The sequence below is a fragment of the Uranotaenia lowii genome, chromosome 2 (genome assembly GCF_029784155.1).
Source record: "Uranotaenia lowii strain MFRU-FL chromosome 2, ASM2978415v1, whole genome shotgun sequence".
NCBI lineage: Eukaryota > Metazoa > Arthropoda > Insecta > Diptera > Culicidae > Uranotaenia > Uranotaenia lowii.
The window spans coordinates 372,415,740-372,440,157 of NC_073692.1; the positions used below are offsets into that span (position 1 = coordinate 372,415,740).

Consider the following 24,418-nt stretch of genomic DNA (forward strand, 5'->3'; position numbering starts at 1 on the left):
AGGCATTTCTACAAATCCCGCTCGATCCCGAATCTCGCAAGTATACGGCCTTCTCGGTGTTGGGACGTGGACTTTTTTGGTTTTGTAGGTTGCCTTATGGTCTGGTAAATAGCCCGGGAGTTCTTTCAAGAACAATGGACATCGTTCTAGGATACGGAGAATTAGAGCCGAATGTATTCGTCTACCTAGACGATATCGTTGTGGTGAGCGATACATTCGACTCCCATATCCGATATCTCCGAGAAGTCGCGCGACGACTACAACAAGCTAATTTATCGATAAATCTCACCAAATCAAAATTTTGCGTTCAATCAGTGCCGTACCTAGGATATATCATTTCTCGAGACGGTCTTAGACCAAACCCGGAAAGAGTTGAGCCAATAGTAAATTATGAAAGACCAAAATCGATTCGTTCGCTTCGCCGCTTTTTGGGGATGGCGAACTATTACAGGCGCTTCATCCCCAAGTTTAGCGAAATAACCGCGCCACTTTCTAATTTATTGAAGAAAAAGCCAAAATACATCAAATGGTCAGAGCAAGCAGAAATTTCGTTTAACAAAATTAAAGAACGCCTCATTTCAGCACCGGTATTGTCTAACCCTAACTTTGAATTGCCCTTCCATATACAGTCCGATGCGAGCGATACTGCGATCGCTGCAGTGTTGACTCAGGAGCACCCAGAAGGGGAAAACGTTGTGGCGTACTTTTCCCAAAAGCTCTCTCCCGCCCAACAGTCCTATGCAGCCACAGAGAAAGAAGGCCTCGCGGTTTTATCAGCAATCAATAGATTCCGCCCATACATTGAAGGGACTCATTTTCTTTTGACCACCGACGCCTCGGCACTCACCTATATTATGAAGGGCAAGTGGCGCACCTCATCCAGACTCAGCCGTTGGAGCATTGAGCTCCAAAGCTACGACTTCGACATTCGACACCGACGGGGCCGTGATAACATAGTGCCTGATGCGTTATCCCGCGCGGTGGAGCCGATAGATGTAGCTAAAGATCAATGGTATGCGCCCCTGTTTCAATCCGTTTCTGATTCGCCTGAAAATTTTCCCGATTATAGAATTGAAAATGATATTTTATACAAGTTTATTCCAACAAAATGCGATTCGCTTGACTATAGATTCGAGTGGAAAATTTGTATCCCTGAAAATGCCCGAGAAAAATTAGTAAAAACACAGCATGAATCATCGTTTCACATCGGATGTGAGAAGTTGTTGGCTAAGCTCAAGCAGCACTACCATTGGCCGAAAATGATGAATACGGTACGCAGAATTGTCGGCCAATGCACAGTGTGCAAGGAGTGTAAGCCAGCTTACACCTCTCAGCATCCAGAGATGGGCAGACAACGAGTGACCACCCGACCGTTTCAGATGCTAGCCATCGATTTTATACAGTCTTTGCCCCGAAGTCGAGCAGGTAACTGCCATCTTCTAGTTTTGCTAGATGTTTTCTCAAAGTGGACTGTACTCGTGCCCATGAAGAAAATTTCAACGGAATTAGTGATCAAAGCCATCGAAGAGCTTTGGTACCGTCGCTATTCCGTACCTGAAATATTAATTAGTGATAATGCTTCTGTTTTTCTTAGCAAAAATTTCAAGAATTTCCTCGAAAGCTACAAGGTTGCTCACTGGACGAATGCTCGGCATCACAGCCAGGCCAACCCAGTGGAGCGCCTTAATAGAAGCATAAATGCATGTATTAGGACATATGTTAAACAAGATCAACGAACATGGGATACTAAAATTTCCCAAATCGAATGTACCCTTAACACAACCACCCACTCCTCAACAGGTTTTTCGCCATATCGTGTGTTATTTGGACACGAAATGGTTTCGTCAGGAGAACAACATCGATTAGATCGCATTCTGAAAGATCAAACTAACAATGAAAGACAAATGGAAAAAGTCCGGGTTGATAAAATTATCTACGATCTCGTTGTGAAAAACCTCAAAAAGGCACACGAGAAAAGCACACACAATTATAACCTTCGAGGACGAAAATTAGCACTAGAATATAAAATTGGACAGAAAGTTTATAAAAGGAATTTTGTTTTGTCATCTGCCCCTGCTTCTTTTAATGCAAAATTAGGTCCTGCTTATGTGCCATGCATGATAATTGCGAGACGTGGTACAAACTCATACGAACTACAGGATGAGCAAGGGAAAAACTTAGGCATTTTCTCAGCTGCCGATCTCAAACCTGGGATCGATGAAAACAGCTGATCGTGAAGTTCCATTTTATAAGTGTTTATTTATTTGCATGCTTTGTTTTAATTCGTTAAAATATTTGAAATTTTATTTATAGCCAAGATTAAAATGTCAAAGTCACAGAAATATATAAGTCCTTTTGTCAATATTATCTACGTCATCAATGTTATTTATTTCAACTTGTCCAAGTATTGTGAATTCGATGTAAGTTTCAGTGTAAGTCCAAGTGTCAATAGCTGCTCAAGGTCAAATTCGTCTACGTGTATTAGGTTTTTGAATAAACAATTGCGCGCGGTAATAGCCTATTCGAAATAGCACTGATAAATGACAATGCCACCGGTAGTACACAATTTTCGGATAGCGCGAAGCTCGGTTTCTCAAAGTACTTTTCCGGCGTTACACGCGAGCCAATCGTTTATCCAAATCCGTCGCGAACCAATAATTGATAATTGGAGAAAGAATAAAAATCCCCACGCGAATTATAACAAGTGGCCAGAACCACAGTAAGCACACCTAACCGCGCTGATAGACAAACGGATTGCCATTGGGAGGCAACTTCATCGAGTAGAGTTCACAAAGTAGTTTGTAGAAGAGTTGGAACTCTTTCTCTCAACTTAAAATTGGTTGAGATTACAAGAAGGAGATGATAAGGCTCATCAAACCGCTCAAAGTAGAGTAGATGCGTAGATAAATGGTCTAACATTGACTAATGATAAGATTCATTGAGGATATTTATGCTTAGAAACTTGTTCTTGTGAATTTCGAGAGCATGAAAGATGCAACTCAACCCTGGGTAGCAAAAATATTAGTTTTGTTTTTTCGTTATTTGTTTGAAAAATAAATATTTGTCATATTTATTTTTCTCCGGGGAGATAGGGTAGTGTTACCAGTTGGGTCAGTTACCCTATGCCACTCACGAAGAGTACCCATAAGAAAACGCCTAGATGTTGCCTGGTTTATGTAGCATCTGTTTTTATGTATCATGTCCCGTGTAAATGAATAGTCTATAACCAATATTTTCAAAATTCCTAAATAAAAACTATTAAAAATAAAAACTTGTAAAAAATTGTAAAAGAATTAGATAGGGAACTCCTAACGGTCACATCAAATTTAAAAACACATTCCACAAAACACTTACCACAAAATATACACAAAACTGGAATAAAGGGATAATGACTAGAGAGAGACAGCACGCTAAAGGGAGAATAATAAAGATAAGGGACAATCACTATTGAAAAAGTGGAAAAGGGAATAAGGCAATATCCGCTACCGGGAACATGAGGTTCTTTCCCAGCTCAGCTTCCGAAACAGCAACATCATCGGATGAAGGGAAAAGTTCCGTGCCTGTGAAATCAAGCGAAATCAGGTAAATAGTTTCCACTCCCGGTAGCTCGCCAATTCGCTAATTCCCGGAATTCCACAGGACCCATTAATATTAGCCTGGATTCGTGAGCTTAATCGCTAGGCCGTACCATCGTCAACTGTCGCCGAATATACCCGACCGCCATCCTCAACCAGCAGTAAAATCCGGAAGTTGCCATCGTCACACTGTGCGCTTACCGGAGGTTGAGCGGCGAGTGTAAGGGTTAGCGACTCTAGCCAGCGATTAGCGACATCCGCTCGACGCACAACAACCACCGTTCGACCATAGTCTGGACCTTCAATGGTTCCCCGAAAACCCTGAGCCGTGAAGACGGCACCGCCATTGTTCTGTTCCCCACGTGTTGTCCCAAAACCCCGAGGTATCCCGCAGCAGCAGAGTTCCAGTTGGCCGGCCACCCCACACACTACACTACACACAGCTTCCAAACTTGTAAGTAGGACAATAAATATTTAAAAGCTAACGACCGGTGTTTTGGTTTCCTTGGTCCAGTGTCACTTCCTTGTCAGAAGCCGACCCGAGGTTCTCCGTAACCTCTGCTCCGCTGAGCCAACCAAAAGAGGCCGCATGAGGCACACCCTCACCAGAATCCCCGTGGCTTGACCAGGGATTCGAGGGCTATTGTAGCAGGCCCTTCTGGTCAGCTAATAATAACGTAGCAGAACAAAATAGTAAATTATTCATTTTTTCAATTCAAAATGTCACCTAATCATCTTCATTTTTTTACAGATGGTGCAGGCAACCCACACACGCGGCAATTCTTTTGAATCCGATAGAGGCCAGGAGAACGGTTGCCCCAGAGAAGACTCGAATTTAGGGAAACAACCCATTAGACAGCCATTTATCAGATAATTCCGGCCCGGGATAAATTTTTTTTTCAAAAAAATCAAGGTAATTGAATAAAATACAAAAAAAAAAAGGGCCAAGAGCATCAATATGTTTGAAAAACTTTTTTGTGGTGAAAAAATGATCAAAATTCACAGGAGAAAAAAATCCTTTCAAAACACAGTTAAATATTTAGGTAATAATCTTGGTGGAGAAGTAACAACTATCTGTAATTTGGTGAAAATTACCGAAATTTTTACAGTTTTCGGTCAAAATTTCCAAAATATCTAAATAGATAACTAGTATTTCGGTAATTATTACAGACATTTCGGTTAAAATAATAACGGTACTGAAAACGATTTTGCTTAATCTTTGGGACACTACCCAGCAAACATTTTTGAAAGAATATTTCACAACAAACTTTGTTATACGTTTCATATTAATTATAGAATCATCGCATAAAACTCGAAACAAACCCAACTACATATCAAAGTGGAGGCAATATTCATGCATATTTTTAACCTCTGGCTAAAGCGATAAAAATTATACAAATTGGATGATAGCCAACACCTTATTTGTACATCCTGAAAGTATGCGAAAGAACGCAAGTTTTGCTCTCAATGCATGCTAACCGTTGCCTGCGCCAATATTTGCTGCTTCTCTCATTAGAAATTTTTCCAACTGAACCATTTGATTTTTAGCTATCTGGTTGCACTGTTTATCGCAGAGAGAACAACAAGGTTGTTTTTTCACTTGAGTCCCGCGCGGGAACACAAATTTGCAAACATGGCTAACTGTTTTTCAAATCCGATTTATACCGACTTCAAGTAACGATTTTTGCGATTTTATGTTTGCTGGCTAGTCATTAGTCACCAATACTTATGTAAGCCAACGGTTCCGTCCTCTTCGAAGCAGCCATCCCAAGCAAACCACTTTCTAACACCTTTTTGAATATTTACACGTAATATCGCTTAATTCAAAATGAGCGTGAATTTGTCGCATGCCTCAACCAGAGGTGCCAGGTGGATTTGTCAAAAATCAGTACATTCGCGATTAAAAAAAATAAGATTTTTTAGGACACCACTAAATTGATGGAAATAACATGCTGCGTTGCTTAGATTGTATAAAAAAATTTGAATTTCAGATGCTGAAGACGGCTTAAATTATGCACTTGAAGCAAGCAGAACCTTGGCTGGCCTGCAATTCATATAAAAAACACCATTGAAAAATCATCTGAACTAAAGATTATCTTCAGTTAACTTTTTTTTTATTACAGATTTATTTAATGTTCTCAAAATTTAACTTTAGATTCAGTTATAAGCTATAATTTTGGTATTTTTTGAAAATCAGAACAAATCGAGACATATTGAAGATTTTTTTTTTTAAATGTGGACATTTTAAGAGTTTTTGAAAACCAGTATGGTCTTTCGAAAATTAGCACAAATCCTGAATAATCGGGACACTTGGAACCTCAAGCTTCCACATCAGAATAAAAAAAAAATTCAAATTTATTCACACTGCCATATGATATTTGATATCCTAAGAGCAAGTTCACAGTGGTAGAAATTTTGATATTTTTAGCACATTTTGAAAATATTTCCATGCGAAAATGTTTTAAAGATCTTCGGGCGTTGTATTTTTTTACAGCATTGTTTCTATTCCTACCGTATGTGATAGAAATATTGCTAGTTTTGCATCACAGCATGCGAGAATACAACACGTGTTGTAAAAACTCTTGAAGGCCACAGATCTTGAAATGTTTTCGCATGGTAAAGTTTTCAAAATGTGCAAAAAGTATCGAAAGTTCTTCCCAACACCAGTGAACTTGCTCTAACCAACGACAAGAAACGAAATGATCCTGATTGTCATCATGATAGCTTTGTTCTATTATCTTTTAAAATTTGTTCTGGTAGTATTGAAAAGCATTGCATTCGTTAAATAAATTATGTTCCAGAGAAATTATTTTCGCTTTTTTTATTTTCTGGACAGTGCAATTGTAATTTAACAGTGAAATGTGTTAGATGATATGGGTTTCACGCCGAAATAAGTTGGAACTGATTTTGGTTCAAAGATTTTTTTGTACAAACAAAGTGCTTTTTCCATTTGAACCAATTTCTTATGCTTCATATCGAAAATTATAAGTTTATGGAAGAATGGATTTACTTTTTGTACAGAATTCTTTCGGAATTTGGTACACAAAATTTTTGATGTAAAATTTGAATTTTTATTTGTCCCGGATTTCATGGACATTTGCCTTCTTTTTTCGACAATGTCTTTTAAAATAAAAGTTTTTTTGCTTCGAGTTTAACCAGGTTGTATTATAGTTTGCATGTTCGAAACCGTTTCGAAAAGCTAATAAAATGGTTTAGACATTTTTGACGGACACTTTCTCGCGTGTACGGATAAATATGATAACGAACGGCATAATATAAGATAGAGTTATATTATTCTAAATCGAAATCAATCAACAGCCAATTGACTAAAATGAAATTAAAATAAAATGAATTTCAACCAGGCTTGGCAAAAGTCATCGTCATGAGGCGTGAAGCTGTGACTGTGAAGCCTCTTGGTCCGTCAAACTCAATTGACTGTTCCTTAACGACCAGTCACTTCGTTTGCCAGTCATTCATTCCCCATTCATTTGAAGCTAAAATAATAACCTAGTCAAGCAATCGCATTCAAACGACCGATGACGAAAAAGGAACGCATTTATTATTATTGTTGCTCCTGCCAGCAAGCTCGTTTTCAGTTTTTTATTGCTATTGTTGCTCTCTGCCAGCAAGTCGTTCAATTAGTTGTACCTGCCGTCAGCAGCCGATCGAAGTGTGAAGAGATTTGCCAGTCACTCTCAGGAGAAATTTTGACCATGTGTAGGAGCTTCGCCAGTCAATGATGAAGAAATGTTGATTGTTGTCGTGCTTTATCCGTCATGCGAGTAGTGAGGCTCCGTCAATTGAGAACAGTGCCAGTCGTTTGATGAAACAAAACTAGTCGGGTCAAGCGTGACGGGCGAAATTTATCATCACTGATTTCAACTATACAATTTTCTGAGCAGAGAAAATTACATCAAATGGAACGCTCTTAAAGTTTTTGTTTGTATTATTGTTTATTGTTTAAAACATCAACGGATCACATGTTGATCCTAATGACTACACTATAACTAACAAATTAAAATTAATATCAACACAATACTTGATACACTTAAAATTTTTCTTCGGAATACGTTCCTTGAGACGTCGAAGTCGAAATGTTCGGAAAACCGCATTTCGGCTTACTTGAAGCGTATCTAAGCCTATGAAACGGCAGCGGTTTTCATAGCTTGGTAAACGAAACGGATCTTGCAAGTTTAGGTGTCGTAGAGCGTACCACAAGAAACACCGCTGAATAGCCTCGATTCTTTCAGCTCCATTCTAGTAGAAAGGGAACCAAACAGCTGAAACGTACTCGAGACTTTTCAGGCAATATACGTCTTTGAAATCTTTGGCCATACGAAACAAAAATCCAAGGCTTCGAGAAGCTTTGTCGACAACATAGTTCGTATGAGTCTTGAACTCCAGCCGTCGGTTGAGAATAACGCCCCGATCGTTGATATGGTCCACGCGGATGATGGTTTGGTCTCCGTGGATGTACTCTGCATGAAGAGGATGTCGCTTACGGGTAAACGATATTTCCGAGCATTTACTGCGGTTCAAGAGCAAGCAATGGATATCGCATCAGTGAGCAAAAGCGGTGAATTGCTGTTGCAGGAAGTTGATGTCGTCTTGGCCGTTTATGGTGTGAAAAAGTTTCAGGTCATCGGCATATGCGAGCTTTGTGCCACCGAGGAGCGAGAGTACATAATTAAAAACGATCACGAAAATGATCGGTCCCAAATGACTTCCTTGAGGAACTCCTGAAGAGGCAATGAACCGCCTAGAAAAGAATTCACCAGTACGAACGGATAACTTTCGTCCCATTAAATAACTCCGGAACCAATCCAGTAGGGAACCACAGAAGCCTAAACGTTCGAGCTTTGCGATTGCAATATCGTGGTTCACCTTATCAAACGCAGCAGAGAGATCTGTGTAAATGGCGTCTGTTTGAATTTTCTTGGCAAAGCTGTCCTGCACGAACGATGTAAAACTCAGTAGGTTTGTAGTCGTGGATCCTTCAAGCATGAACCCGTGCTGATCGTTGGAGAAATGATGCTTGCAAAATGAGAAAATTGGATCCAAAACAACCAGTTCAAAAAGTTTGGCGATCGCGCATATAGCGGAGATTCCGCGGTAGTTGCTCACATCTCTCTTATCTCCCTTTTTGTGGACAGGAAACATGTGAGCTTCTTTCCAAAATGAGGAGCTGGAGAACCCCTTCGCCACAGACGAACTTAGGGCCGGGACGACTGTTGACGCTGGCTGGAAACAGCGCGACTGAGTCGAAGGGCTCCGGGGTCTCCGTGGTTCCTAGTTCGTTGAGAATGCCGGATTTCCGAGGTCAGGAGTGCATCTGCCGGAAAGCGGAAACTGACTACGCGAAGAAAATGTTCTCGACGTAACAGGGTACTTGCCTGTAGGTGTGATCTGGAGAACCCCATCGCCTCCAACGAACTCAGAGCCAGGACGACTGATGACGATTTCTTTACTATTATCAGACCGTTCTTGTAGGAAATCATCGAAAGTCTCAAAAATGGTGTTACACTTAGGAAAACATATTCCCATCATTAGTTTTGTGCAAAACCTACTCATAAAAATGTTCGTTTATAATTTTGCAATAATACATAAATGTGTTTTGAGCCAAAATGATGCTTTTGAACCACATGATATTAGAAAATCGAAGATGATCCCAAAGCTGCTTAATCCACTGTAAACTTTTATTTACTATTTTTTAAAATTTCCAACATTTTATGAGTGTTAGACCAAGCCCACCGGGCGTTGCTATTTCGGTCGGTATTTTAGATGGTTTGATTGGTTGCGTTTTCATCTATTTACTGATTTTCGCACCCATTGTTGCCATCCAGGTTGGTATTTGTGTTTGTTTATTTTCTGAAGGCGGCTACGTTGCTACCGGGTTGCTACATTAACGCATCTTGTAATAACCTACTGCTCGAATGCTATTTTTCGAATCAAGTTAGCGACGGTTGGTGCGATGATGGGTTGATAGATATGTTGCTGAATGTACTCGATTCGAGGTTTAGCAACCATGCATTGGTGGGCTTGGTCTTAGGGTGGTCCAAAAAAGCCAAATGTTTACTCTAATATGGATAGTAAGTCGACTTGGTTAAATAATTCTTCTGAATCAAAGCGATCGAAAGATTTCCTTTAATTCAACCACGGTGTAAGAATAGTTCAGATACCATTTCGATCAATCGAAAACGCTCACTGAAGAAGATAGTAGGAAGATGCTATCGAAAAACCGATATCTGAGCTTTTCTTATACCGTGGTTAAATTGAAGGGAATCTTTCGATTGCTTTGAATTGGCATATGATCATGAGGTTTACTCTAAACGGTCGCTGTTAGGAACTTTGTCAGCATGCGTTCGATTCTTCTAAAAATTTGGTTTTCTCAAACTGGAGGTCATTTCTCGAGAAAACAGTTACTAGCCCTCTACTGCGTGAACTATGAACTCTATGAGATAAAAAAAATTTGTCAACGGAAACAACTTTATAGACCTTAAACTAAGCAATTTTTGCAGAAAAAAAAAACAAAATTGGTTTATAAATAATAAAATTGATTTTATAGTGTAAGAAATGAGATAAAAAATTCAAATTTTTCTGTTAAACTTTCGATGCATTACAATTGTTTAAAATCTTTTACAGCACTGAATTAAGCTAAAGATTATGAAAAAAATGTCGAGGACATGGACTTTTACAGGTCGTTAACAGATGTTTAAAAGAAGTTAAGTACAATTGAAAAGGTTAAATGTGAGTAACAAAGAACTCTTTAAATAGGTGTTCAAGCCAATGGTCATAAGCTTGAAGAGTTTTAGGATTCTAGTACATTCTAGATTTTTTTTTGATTTCTCAAACCACGCGCATGGAATGCTCTGGAGTTTCCACTCGTTTCCAGTTGTTTTGCACGCTCAGAATGTTCCAGAATCATCTTTATTTGTTAGAATTGTTGTTAGAATCTTTCAAGTTGAGTGAATCGTTTTTAATATGTAAATTTAAGAGTAGAAAATGAAGAGAAACCTTTAAGTTAAAGTAATTTCTGCACTTTTTTTGAAGACCAAACCCAAATTACAGTCCACTTGCCCAGACAATTGGTATACTCAAATTCCGATAAGTTACTCCGACCGACTCGTTTAGATTGAGGTGATCTTCAGTAGCATTTATCGATTCTTGACTCAAGCATTTAAATACAAACTGTGTCCATTCCTCGAAAATTCTCTGACGATTGTTTAAGGAGTAATTCTGGTCTTTCATTGAGCTGTTATGCTAGGCCTAGGAAAAGGATGGCCGTAAACGTAGTAAGAACCTAATGACAACAACTGGAAGTTTATCAGAAAAATCCAACGTGATTCTGAATCCGAAGATCATTACGATGAGCGACGAAACTTTCATTGTTGTGGACATGAAATAAAGTTATTGTGATTTCTTCTAGAAAATGTAAACATTTACGATTCCAAAGTTTCACCCCAATTTGAAATTTGGACTCAAAAATTTATTGAATCGTGCATAATTCGCCTTCATGTATTTCTAAAAAAAAACTAATCTAAGATAAAGCATGACTTCTCACTTCTAGCTGCTGGTGGTGGCAAAACATACACACACGCAAATGCACAAATACAAAAGCAATCTAAGGCAACGCTCTAAGAGCATCTAAAATGTAACAGCACAGGATGGAATTTGCCTTTTTGTACAACATCATCAGGTCGTACCCTCACTACTTTCTTTTTTTTTTTTAAGGAATCATCGATTGAAAAAAGCGCTCCCCTCCAGATTCAAGTGCGTATATATTGTTGTCGTCTCACACTTTTGTCGAAATTCGTTTTCTAGATTTGGTTCAATCTAATAAAATGAAGAATAAACTAACTCAGGTTGTTCGAGCAAATCTAGATCTAATCGCACACAGACATAGAGTAGTACAAGTACAGAGCCAGCGCTATGGTTGTTTCCACCTAAGGTGGAAAAGCGAATATGTGGTGCTGCCTTAATGGATTTCGATTTGGGTTTTTTATCCGAATGAATAATTGAATTTAAAATTATTTGATTCTAGAGATTTTCGATTGGAAAACTTCTTAAGAAGAAGGAATGAAAATAACGAGATTTTTGGCATTTTTTTTCTAGGCAAAAGAAATCACAATAAATTTGCCAAGATATTTGCAATTGAAAAATATTGAACACTAAAACAAGCGAAGTGAACGAAGCATTGTTAGGGTTTTTTTTCTGGTTCTAGTCGATGCCATCTACAAAAAAAGTACTCTAAATTCTAAAACTAAATCCAATTTAAGATTTTGTCCTATTTTAAAGGTTACAGGAATAGCCAATTAAGGGCGTTTAAAATGAACTGAAAATAATAACAAATAATATAAAACGATCACATCAAACAGAAGGAGTATCGGAAAAAAGTGTCGTGTTACTAAGGGCAAATTTTGAATTCCAATTCAGTGAAGTCGTGAACTAGTTAATAAAAAAGGATAAAATAATTTAAAATTCCACCAATTACCAAAAAAATACAATGAGGAAAAATGTACAAAGGAAACGGTTAAAATAAAAAAAAAACAAACAAACCCAATAAAGAAAAACACCGGAATATAAAAAAAACCAAAGGACGAATTATCGACTTGACGAAACAAAAAAATGAAGGAAAAAGCTGACAAACCAACAAAAATACTTACTAAAGGTTTTGGTATCAATTGCACAATTGTTTTACCCTGTGTGTAATACGAAAACGATGAAAAAATTAGAGTAAAGAACAGTACACAGTTTTCAATCTGTTGTTGTTGTAGTTGTTGTTTGACTCTCGATGAAGTAAAGAGTTTTGGTACGATTTTTTTTTAAATGGTTGATTTTAACACGTCTATAAAAGATAGCTAAAGAGGGGTAATTTTTTTTTCAAAACGGTAGGATAACGCAGATTGGTTGATTTTTGTTTTGTACCTAATGAAGTAAAATTTAGTTAAGGAACGAGAACACCAATTTAAGTAACGCTTTTGAAGAAAGATATAGATATATAAGACAAAACACTACAGTAAATATGTATATAGAAAATTGGAAAGAAAACCGTGCAGATGATGTTTAGGATTAGAATTGGGTTGGATTGAAAATAAAGGATGGAAATATGATGATGTGAAATTTCACTCAACAATCAGATACAATTGACAATGTGTTTCGTTGGCATTTTTTAAACTATGCCAAATCAAGTTCTTATAATATGTTTATTCTTGTTGAATTAAGTTCTTCTAATAAATCTGATTTTAATGTTTTAGTTTTTTAAACATCTTATTTTCAAAGGAGTGCATAAATCATTTTGTTATATAATAACGATAATCATTCCATGACCTAGATCAATTGTTGGCAGTCTATGAAGTTGTTCCGCTTCAACTTCATGGGTTTTGAAAGCTTTTTGATTCATCAAATTACTTGTGTGAAAAAAATTATAATCTGAAAGATCTAATACTAATTCATAATTTTTTATAACCCATCACTGTAGAATAACTATCATGATGAATGATGGAAAATTTCATTAAAATTTTAAATATATAACAAAATCATATTATATTTTATTGAAACAAAATAAAAATCTCTACATTTCAAACTTAACCATAATAAATTGAATAGATAGTGTGAATCCAATGTGGATTTCACATGAATAACTATTAAAATCAGTTCCTCGAAACGAAACTCGGACTCTTTATTCAGAAACAAATTTTTCAAACCAATTTTCAGAACAATAAAAAACATAATCATGACAACATAAATGCAACTTTAACATTTCTTGTCAGTTACAAGATCAGAAATCTGAAACTCGGAATCAGAAGGGAAAAATTTAAAACAAATGATGGTGAAACATATACATAAAGTCATTATATTATTTTTCAATCACAAAATTTCTATCTATCTGCCATCATTCGATTTCCGAGTTATGAAGTATGGTTCGGCTTGTTTTCTTAGAGACACAATGAATTATTCGTTTTGGAAATTACAATGCTCATTATTTTCGTTAAATTTAAGCCCATTCTTATAAAGAATTTACAAAAAAAAACTCATTCTTCAGATTATCATTTCACATTACAATCTGAGTTTTAATTCATCATATTTAAATCATATACTTATATTGAAGTTTTATAAGAACTGGATGGCTGAACCAAACGGTGACTCTGGATTGTTATATGAAACTCTGCATTATAGAATTCTGTTTTATCTCTATCTCATTTTAATTCAATTCAAATTTTGAAATCCTGTTCTTTATACCAATATTGATTTAGAGGATTTTTTCATTGTTCTTCCAATTTTGATTTTTTTGTTAAATTTCAAAGTATATTTTCAAAATTTTGTTCATTCTCCCAAATCTACATTGTCATTCTGCTCTCCTATACGTATAAATTATAAACAGAACATAAAAAAAGATCTCTTATAGCGAGTTTTGTTTAAGAATACTGATATCATATTCATGATTTCGAATTTTAATCACAACAAAGTTTAAACTAGGTTTGGGATTTTAACGGAGATGTTCTTGTTCAAATTTTGATTTTAAAATGCTGAAGCCACTCGCTTTTTAAAATGTTTATTCTACACTATAATTTGGAATTAGAACTCGATTGTATTTTTGTGGTTCAAAATTATATTTTTCAAGAAGAATTTTGATTTTTAGTTTTGAATGTGCCTTTTCAACTGATACTTTATTGTGAAAGCGTATATTTATCCAGGATTCATCTTTCGAGGAATGGAAAAAATAAAACTGACGATCGCATATGCGTATATTTTGAATTTAAATTATAAAAACAGCTACAGATTTTAAAATTATTAAAATAAAAAAAATTAGGGCCACCCTCCAGGAAAATCCAGCTTTGATAATGGAAAATAATGTTACTTTTTAAAATTTTTCAATCGAAAGTTTGAAAGTTTAAATTTCAAGCTCTGATTTTTTGTCAGTTTTAAAGTTTGGTTGAAGCCTTTGATTCCAGAGAACTTTGTTTTCAGAACACAAAAACTGAGAATTCAAAAACAAATACCTACAAATATTTTAAAAATATTCCATAAAATTTTTAAAGTTTGACTTAAAAATTCAGTGTATTTATTTGGAATAGAATGAAAAAAAGAAAATGGCGAGTGTTTTAACATTTAACATAAATTTTTTTCAATAAACTCGTCTAACTATTTGAAAACTGATTAATGGAATTTAATTGTTAACTCAAAGGAACAGCATTTTGGTGCCAGTCATATTTTGTCTATCACCTTTAGTTTTGGTGATATGAAGTTTAAAATCATTAAAATGTATCAGTTTTAAGTACAATCAATCATTGATAGTTACAAATCCAAATTAAAAAAAAAATCTGATTTAGAATTAGTTTATCATACTTGTTTTATTCAGTTATGGAATATTATTTCAAAAGATGATGATTCATGATCTAAAAAAGTTCAATTATACAGGTTTTACAAATACGAAAAGATATCATTAGAAGTACTCCCGACATTTCGAAATAAAGATTTAAAAAAAGTTTAATCTTTTAAACAAAATTTGTTCAAACTAGCAAAACAATAAGATTTTTTCTTTAAAAATATCTTAAATTAAGTTTTTTTTAAAAACTTTTTTAAAACTTTTTTTTTTCGCGGAACCTTAATTTACTTGAAAACTTAGGGAAAGTATATAGTTGATTTAAAGTCTTCATTTTAAAATTTTATGTTTTTGTTTTAAAGTTTTGTCAAAAAAATGTAGAAATTTTTTAATTGCTTTAAATTATGTTCAATAGTTATTTAAAAAACAAAAGCTGATAGAACAATTTTATATTTAGATCTAGGACACCCAAATTGACAAACTTTGTATTTTAATTCTTTGCACCTAAGGAGGATGTAAATTTTGTGGCTTTGTAAAATTTATTAAAACGTTATTTTAAACATTTAGAAGAACAAGAATCACAATGAAGAATTGAGACTGAAATTGGTTTTTTGAAGAATATTTCATATCAGCATGATTTTTTTTATGAATTTAAATTTTTAATGATTACTAGGTTTAAGATTTTTTTTTTCTTTTGCTGCTGTAAACACCTGATACATGGCCTTAAACTCGTTGATGTATAAAATTAGTATTCGATGAATTAATTATGAAGTAAAAATGGTTGGTCTTAAACTTTAAACTTGTTTAGTTAAACTTCTTAATAAAAAACCCATTCTAAAGACAAGTTTGCGTTTTTGTATGTCATGTTTGGAATTTCAATTGAAAATCGAAATTGACAATATAAAATTAGTTTCAATTCGTGAACGGCATACTTGTAGTGTCGTTAAATGAAAAATCTCAAGTCTAGGATGGTTTAAGGCAAATTTCCGCCGGAGGCGAGCAAAATTTATGACTTGCTTATTTACACTTATTTAACCTCTTTTAAGATGAAGTAATATCCCGTTACTATGTTTGAAATTTTACTTGGAAAAAATCTCCATGGAGGAGGGGGGGATCAAATCCCTCAAATCCTTCCTGCAATTCAGTCCAATAATCATTATTTTGTGGATTGTGATTTAGTAGAGTTTTGATTAACCTTTAAATAAAAATATAGTATCCATAAGTGAAATGAAACTTTTATTTTTTTTTTATATTGCTCACGTTTTTTTCAAATATAAGATATTCAAAATACGATTCAAAATTAACTGATCAATCTGATATCTGATTTAAGAATATAAAAAATGTTGAAAACTCTGTACGAAAAATTGAAAAGATGGTGCTAAATTTAAAAAAGGAAATTTTTGAACATAATTTTATGCCAAATTTTTTCGAAGGACTTGTTGATAATGAATATGAGTCACAACAACTGTCAAAACAGTCCACATTTGCATTTTTGTGTTCGGTTGAAGTTCTGGAAATGAAAGTGTCTTTGGAATCATAATAACGACAATACCTTTGGAGGTTTAAAATTAAAAAAAAATCACGATTTAATTACAAATGATTTTAATATATTTAAAAAAAAAACTTGATTTTTCTTTGAAGTGTCATAATTCTTCATTTTTTAAGGATTTTCAGAAGAAAATATATGAGTGATTTATTTTCTTTTTGAAGCCTGAATACTATTGGAGTAGAGGAGAATGGTGATACTTGATCCCTTTTTCTTATTTTCATCATACCTTTTTATAATTTTTTTTTCAGATCGCCGTCTTTTGCATTTTCTGACAGCGTGTAATTTCAAGTTTATAAACTGCATAAGTTTCAAAAAAATTGTGATATTTTGAAAGTTAAAGGAGACTTGATCCTTTAATCAGGGTGCCCTGATCTGCAAAAATGGCAAAAATCATGCAAACTCAATACTGATGTTATGAAATCGCTTGGAACATCTTTGTACCTGAAAATGATCACATTTTCATATGTGATGAAAGAAATTAGAGAAACATGAACTATCAAAGAACGAAAGGACATAAGCCGTAAATATCATGAAAATTTCGAAAAAGATACAACGGCTCACCGACAGGACTTGAACCTGCAATCTCCGCTTCGGTACAACGGCGCGTTAGCCAATTCCACCACGGTGAACGTGATGGAGCCGGCGAACACGAGCAATCGAGCTCTGCCGATCAACTGCTGGACCTTCTATCGAAACACCATGTATATCCCGCATGTGATCTTTCCCTCTATTGATCTCTCTTGTTTCTCTAACCCCACCCATCGACTCGGGATTTTAGCCGAGCGAGCACATGGTCGATTGCTTCGGGTTTGCCGCAACTTACTGTCAGATGAAGAAGCAATCAGTGCCGCTCAAGGTTCCGAGCAGACCAGTTACACAAGGAGGTGTTGCTCTGTTGAAATCAATACTGATGTTATGAAATCGCTTGGTACATCTTTGTACCTGAAAATGATCACCTTCATCTGACCGTAAGTTGCGGCAAACCCGAAGCAATCGACCATGTGCTCGCTCGGCTAAAATCCCGAGTCGATGGGTGGGGTTAGAGAAACAAGAGAGATCAATAGAGGGAAAGATCACATGCGGGATATACATGGTGTTTCGATAGAAGGTCCAGCAGTTGATCGGCAGAGCTCGATTGCTCGTGTTCGCCGGCTCCATCACGTTCACCGTGGTGGAATTGGCTAACGCGCCGTTGTACCGAAGCGGAGATTGCAGGTTCAAGTCCTGTCGGTGAGCCGTTGTATCTTTTTCGAAATTTTCATGATATTTACGGCTTATGTTCTTTCGTTCTTTGATAGTTCATGTTTCTCTAATTTCTTTCATCACATATGAAAATGTGATCATGCAAACTCTAAAGATAAAAGTTCCATTGACCTTTTTGGCCATATTTGGTTTAGTTTCATAGTTCGTAAGAGTTGAACAAAGAGAATTCTAAAAGTTTGTCTACTACTCTATAATCATTGCATACATACATAAATGTGCAATTTTCTAATTTTTAGATAAAATCACTTTTAGAGTTTTTTTTGTCAGGAATTTATTGGATCAATATTAGTCATTGAATAAATATTAAACATTTTGTGTTTAGTAACTATCAACATCCATTCACAAGAAAAGTATATCATTTTTGACTCGAAGGATCAAAAGAACATACATATTGGATTTTTTTTTTAAATTGAGAGTTTACTAATGCTTTAAAAATATGGCATTGAGAAGTTCATGTTGTATTTTAACAATTGACATATTGGAATAAATATTTTAATTTTAATTTTTATCGCGTGGGAAACTTTAAAGTGATAACGAAAGATCTTTATGTCCCATTTTGTTTGTTATGTCAAACAAAGTGTAATAACTCAAAAAATAGTGTTTTTTAATAACAGGTTTGTTGTTTTGTTTGATATTTAGCAATTTTTCTATGGCATTTGATCTATGTGAAAAATTCCATTTTCGAGTTATCATAAACATAAAAATGGAGACGTTTTCTTTGTAACACCATCACGTATTAACGGACGGTTGGAATGAAGTGAAATTTGGTTTCCGAAAGTTTTTCGAGTCAGAGATGGTTTGAATCGTAGCCTAGAGAATCTAATTTTTTGTGGAAGAAGAGATCTCATGAAATATTAACTTGAAATGGGACACATCTCGAACAATTTTATAACGATTTAAAAAAAAATCACAAGCTCGTAGAAGTTAAAGGCGTGTTAATGAAGTTATATAATTTTCAGCGATTTGTTATGTAAAATGTAAAACGAAAATAACCGGATCAGCTAGTAGAGTAATAAATATCCCCAGGGATCAAGTATCCTCATTCTCCCCTACCCTTTGAAAATATTCTCACACGTTTATAAGTTGAAGATATTTTTTTTACAGTCTATAAAACATTTAGACATGACTGAGAAATAATTTCCAAATAAGTTAACAACAATTCATTAATTTTCAAGACGTTATTCAATAGTTTGTTGGAAAAATTATTGATTGCACTGTACTGGATTCGATCCCGCAATCTCCGGCTTTCAAGGTCAACTTATTGCGAACTACAGGACCTTTCTCCTCTTGAAATAATTTTTTTTAAAATCGTTAGTTTCAGAAATGAAAAAAATAAAAATAAAAAAGAAATAGTTAAATTCAGAAATGAAAAAATGGACATACTAATAAATGAGTTGTTTTTTTAATCCAAAATACTTGGTGAGGTGTTCTATGCAAGGTTGCCTTACTTCGAATAAGAAAAGTATGATGAGATTCGTTGTGTTGATTGATTTTCCCCCCACTAAAATGTTCAAAATATCCAATTTATAATCAGTTTTTAATGAAATTAAAGTAAAAAGCATCACAGATTTGTTGGGTGAAATCACAGAAAGTCAGTTTTTTTCCCAAAAATATAGAATTTTTTTTTTCGGCAACGTTGATTCCATGATGCTTCGGTAAACAAATTGATTATGGTTTTGAGTTCAATAATTTAGTAACTGATTCTCTTTCTATTGTATTTTTGCTCAAAGAAAGCAAAAAAAAAAAGAAAAAAATATTTCTATTTGATTAAACATCAAACATTTTTATATTTGTTTACATAAATGGTTTTTTTTTAAATAGTAGCTTTTAAAATATGTCCATAAATTTTTTAAATTGTAAGATAATTTTGTTCAAGCCCAAGCAGCTTGAAAGATTTCGTTCTGGAAACTTCGTTCGAGAATGATCCAGAAAGTGTATCATTCTTTCCTTTTTATTCCTATTTGGAAGGTTCTAGAATATTAACCGATATTCTTGCGCACGCATCGAAGATTCCAGATTATTCCTGTCTTTACTTTTGTTCGTTCGAATGTTCGTTCCAGAACATTCGATTTGTCTTTAAATAGAGGTGCGTGACGTACAGGCAAGGCAGTATAAATTATATCCGCGTCTTTAAGATCGTACGTTCGTGAATGAACCTTCCAAATTAAGTGAATTGTTGATTAATTTATGTAGAGAAAGTGTTACAATAAAAGAATAAATTCTATGAAAAATTAATCGTTTATCACTCAGAAGTGCATCCGGAACTTAAGATTTGATTGGTTTGCCACATATACATTCCACTGCCAAAACAAATTTTGTATAATGAAGCCTTCAGTAACAAAAAAAAACTTTCATCAATGATAAAATTTTCAAACAGGCTCTAAAGTCTGGTTGATTAAGTTTATTTGATTGTAGCATAAAATAAGTTTATTTATTTCAAGAATGACTTCAATTAAAAAAAAATCCATGCTCATATCAAAAAAGCTCAACCAACCGAACTATCAAGGAAATTAAAAAGACTTCAATCAACGACAGAAATAAACCTAATTTTAGAAACAACTTTTGTTTTACAAAAAAAAAAAAAGTTGATGGAAAATATTTCATTCATTAAACAAAATATTTTTTTTGAAACTTTTATAATTTATCGGTTTCAACCAAGTTCACGAATTATTTTTTCCAGAAATCCTTCCAGCATCTTTGAAACATTTAAGGCTACATATTTGTTATTTTTTTCAGAACCAACAACTATATAGAAGTATGTTTTCTGAGACTTCGAAAATGATATTTTTTCATTAAATTGGCCGTTCTATCGATTGGTTTTCAAGCTTCTCTTAGTTATTGCGAATGCCAAGCGCTAATCAAACAGTCGTCATCATTATGGGAAACAAGTGCACATCTTTTAAATCATTTAGCAAAAAAACATATTTAAGAATAACTATTCAAATTGAATTCCTTATATTGTTGATACAACTCATTTATGAGCTAAATCTGAACTTGGAATATTATATCTGTTTTTAAATTTGGAACCGAAGCTCAAACTTCGAATTGGAACCTGTTTCTGATTCCATCAATTCAATACGATTTCTGAATAATATAAAATCTGAATCTAAGTTCCAAAGTTCCAACGGTGGTTAATCTCTTTATAAAGTTTTTGCAACTTTTCCTTAAAATTTGAACTTTTCATGATACTGCTTAGCTTGAACTGTTTAAACTTGTTAGTTCGAAATGGAATTTGCTTTAAAAGTTTCTTTAATCATATTTTTCTTATATTTATAATTAGAATGAATTGTATCTGATTGCTTTTTTATGAACTTTCACAATATTTTATGAGAAGGGACCAAAATGGACAAAATTTGCTCGATTCGAGTTGGAAGCAAATTATTTAATTGCACACTCTTTGTCGACCGAAAAACTCAAACTTGCATCGTTTGTTCTGCCTTTCATAGCAAAAAAAACAGAACAAACCCCTGGTTTGAATTGAGTATAAAATTTTGCCCATTATGGTTGGCAGTTTTTTTTATGAGTGGAGGGAAGCGATAGTGGAAAACTCTTTCTGTCCGAATCAGTCTCGGTGAAAATTGTCGAACAAAAGGAGGAGGAGGCAAAGTTTTTCCAAATGTCCTGTTCATTTTTTTTTGTTTCGGTAGCTGGTTATTTTATAAAATAGGTACTCTTGTAAGTTTAATTAAAAGAAGAATAAAACGTAGCCGAAGGCATGTTTGAAATTTGAACTTGAAAAAAATGGGAGGAAAAAACTGTTTCGAATGATTTTGGGTGGGTGTGAAGTAGAACAATGAAGGTTTTCTTTTATTCGACAGGACATTTAACTTTTTCTGAGAATGAACAATGGTGTTATTAAACAGAAAGAACGACTATGACAAAGTTGGTAGTTGTTCTTCCGAAGGGTAATTATAATTAGAGATAGGACAAAAAAGTGTGTGAGGAAAAAGAACGAACGATAACAAGGTAATGACTTTGCTGACGAAGACGAGGAAAAAAGTAAATCGAAGTGGTTCGTAAAAAAAAAGAAGAAAAAAATATACCGGGAAACTTCGAAAACACCGAAAGATTTCCCTCGGGGTCGAGGGTGTAATTACCTGCTGCCTTCGACGGATTCTTTTCCGGGCGGCCAAGAATATTCGCCAATACAGGAAAAGTATGACCAGCAGTGGAACGTAGAAGCTAGAGGCCGTGGCGAAGATCTGATAGCTCACGTCCTGCGAGACGATGCACTGCAGATCCTGGTAGACGCGATTTTCCCACTCCGGATCCTTCCAACCAAAGAGGGGAGCCACCGAAACGAGCACCGACAGGGTCCAGATGACGATGATCATGTAACCGATTCGGCGGGCCGTCCTCTGGTGAGCGTAATCGATGTCTGTCACCGCCCAGTATCTGGAAAAGGAAAAAAAAATAGAAATCTATTTATTTTTGTTGAATAAATTTTAAACTCTGTGAACATCCAGTCAATCAACATAAGCATATGATTTTATGTTGCTTGCCAAACGATACCGGAGGTAGTTAAATGACAATTTTTTAACTTTATATGATGATTATTTCTACAATATTATTTTTTTCGCGAATATAACTACAGGACTGATTTAATTATTAAAATGCAAGTATTTTTCATTAATATAATTTTTCTAAGGCTTGTGGTTTTCGAATACACATGTGGCATACCTATTTATACCGCGAGCGGTCAAATGACGGCAAACACGTTTTTTGCTTGAACTCTCTTGTGTCTCAACCGATTTTAGCAAAATTTATAGTTTTGGAAAGCTTATTTTGTGACTCAAATATGATTGACAGATAATTTCCAGCTACAATAATTTATTTTAAAGTTATTCAAGTTCGACGAATTTTTTTTTAAACATGCTTCGGGAAAAAAGCTGTAAATGTGTCTCGAAAAAAAAAAAATAACTTAGTGCCTAATTGAGCTAAAGTTGGAAACAATGTATGTATATGTATTTATTTTTTAAATTTTTTTGAAGTTCATAACAACAAAAACCTTAAAAACAAATGGTGTAATACTCGTCCTTTTTGATCAATCAACCGCCAAAGCTGTCCCAGCCACAGTAGAAAAGTTTTAAAAGGTAAATAGGAAATTTGACGTAATTATGGCATTTTTAATTTTTTTTGTAATACGAAACACAAAATTTATGACAATTTTTGTAGCTGTTTTTTGAATCTGGATTTTCAAAAACAATTCCTACACCTAAATTCAGCTTTGCACTGGATTCTTAGCATGTTAGCGTAAGGTTTACTTAATTAATTAACTCTATATGCACAAGAAAGGCAATTTCATACCAGTTCTAGTGATGTTATTGAATTGGCGGTAAAATACACATAGGTATGGTTGGCCGAAATGTATGTCTTTTTCTCGTCAACACTTTGGCCATCCGAGACAGTTTAATACTGGTCATTCGGAAACGTTTTGTAATCAAACTTGCAATAGGTTTCCACACATCATTTGATCAGATAATTTGAGAGCTTTTGGTTTGACGGAAGCAGCTTGTTTTAAATCTTTGCACGACGGACGGTGCTGAGAGAAGCTCCCTTTTTTTTTGGCCACATCCCTAACTGAGGCTGTCTTCCTAATAACGTAAGTAAGCATGGTTTCCCGGTCCAAAATTTTGTCCACCAGATCTGGTTTGTGCCCTGTTTCTTTTTTGTCCACGAAGCTCTCCATACTTCCGAATCGCATTTTTGCTATTTGACTCATCGAAATTTTGTGGAGAATCAACATTAGGACACAATATTTTTGCAAAAAAATAATGATTTTCAAAAGGGGGAGGTCACGTTACACAGAGTTTTAAGTTGAACTATAAAATCAGCTATTTAAACGTTATCCGGAATAAGCATGCTTGTATTAAAAGCGTACTTAGACATAATGGAACACCTCATAAAATAGTTGGTAGAGTCTAGAGCACATTTTGTTATCATTTATATTTTTATCCACACGAATTTGGGGAAAAAGGATTAAGAAACAGTTTAACAACAAAACATTCAAATGATGATGGCTGTTTTAAATACAAATAAAATTTTAATTTTATAAACTATTTTAAAATATAGTCCATTCGACATATCCTTTGAAATCCAATCACCGAAATTCGAGATGACAATATACCAAAGTTATAAGCCAAATCTTAACTTAAATCGGTAAATTTTTGTATCAGCTCTAGAATGTTTTAGATTAAAGTTTAGTAATTGCTCCCTCGTTCAAAACGTGCACCCTTAATTTTTGCTCATGTTGTCGTCAAGAAATCGTCCCGATTTCGTTCTGTGTTTTCAACAGCTCTAAATTACAGGACGATCTCTAGACAGAAAAACACTACAGGAAAATGACTGTGAAAACAGTTTCCTCCTGTGGTACGCAGGAAGTTTCGAAATTCTCCTGTAGGCTCGAGACGGCTTTCTTTCAAGATTTGAATGGAGATTGGGGATTTATATATCAAAAAATTGCAAACATATGAACTTTTGAAAAGGGCATTTATTAACTAAATGAGTTGCATACAATTATAACTATGCTGTCAATCTTGGAACATATTTTGGTTAGCCCGGTATTTCATCTGAAATAGAAAACAACAAAGTGTTAATTTTTTAGTCACCATGAAATTAGATAAAAATAATTATCTGCTTAGATACCACGGATGCTGCTGAATCAGTTTGTTCTTCAAGTCCTTGGTAGTCATCTTGATGTTCTTCCCC

At 34.7% G+C, this 24,418-nt stretch overlaps 1 protein-coding gene across 1 annotated transcript in view; it reads right to left on the bottom strand.

Moving 5' to 3' along the window:
* LOC129747777 (5-hydroxytryptamine receptor-like) overlaps positions 1–24,418 on the bottom strand; it is a gene marked incomplete at its 5' end in the record, with an annotated part of 98,831 nt that overhangs the window by 31,620 nt on the left and 42,793 nt on the right. Inside the window, 2 exons of the mRNA XM_055742123.1 lie at positions 12,239–12,274; positions 21,808–22,105. Coding sequence (XP_055598098.1) covers positions 12,239–12,274; positions 21,808–22,105 — 334 coding nt within the window. The remainder of the gene's footprint in view (positions 1–12,238; positions 12,275–21,807; positions 22,106–24,418) is intronic.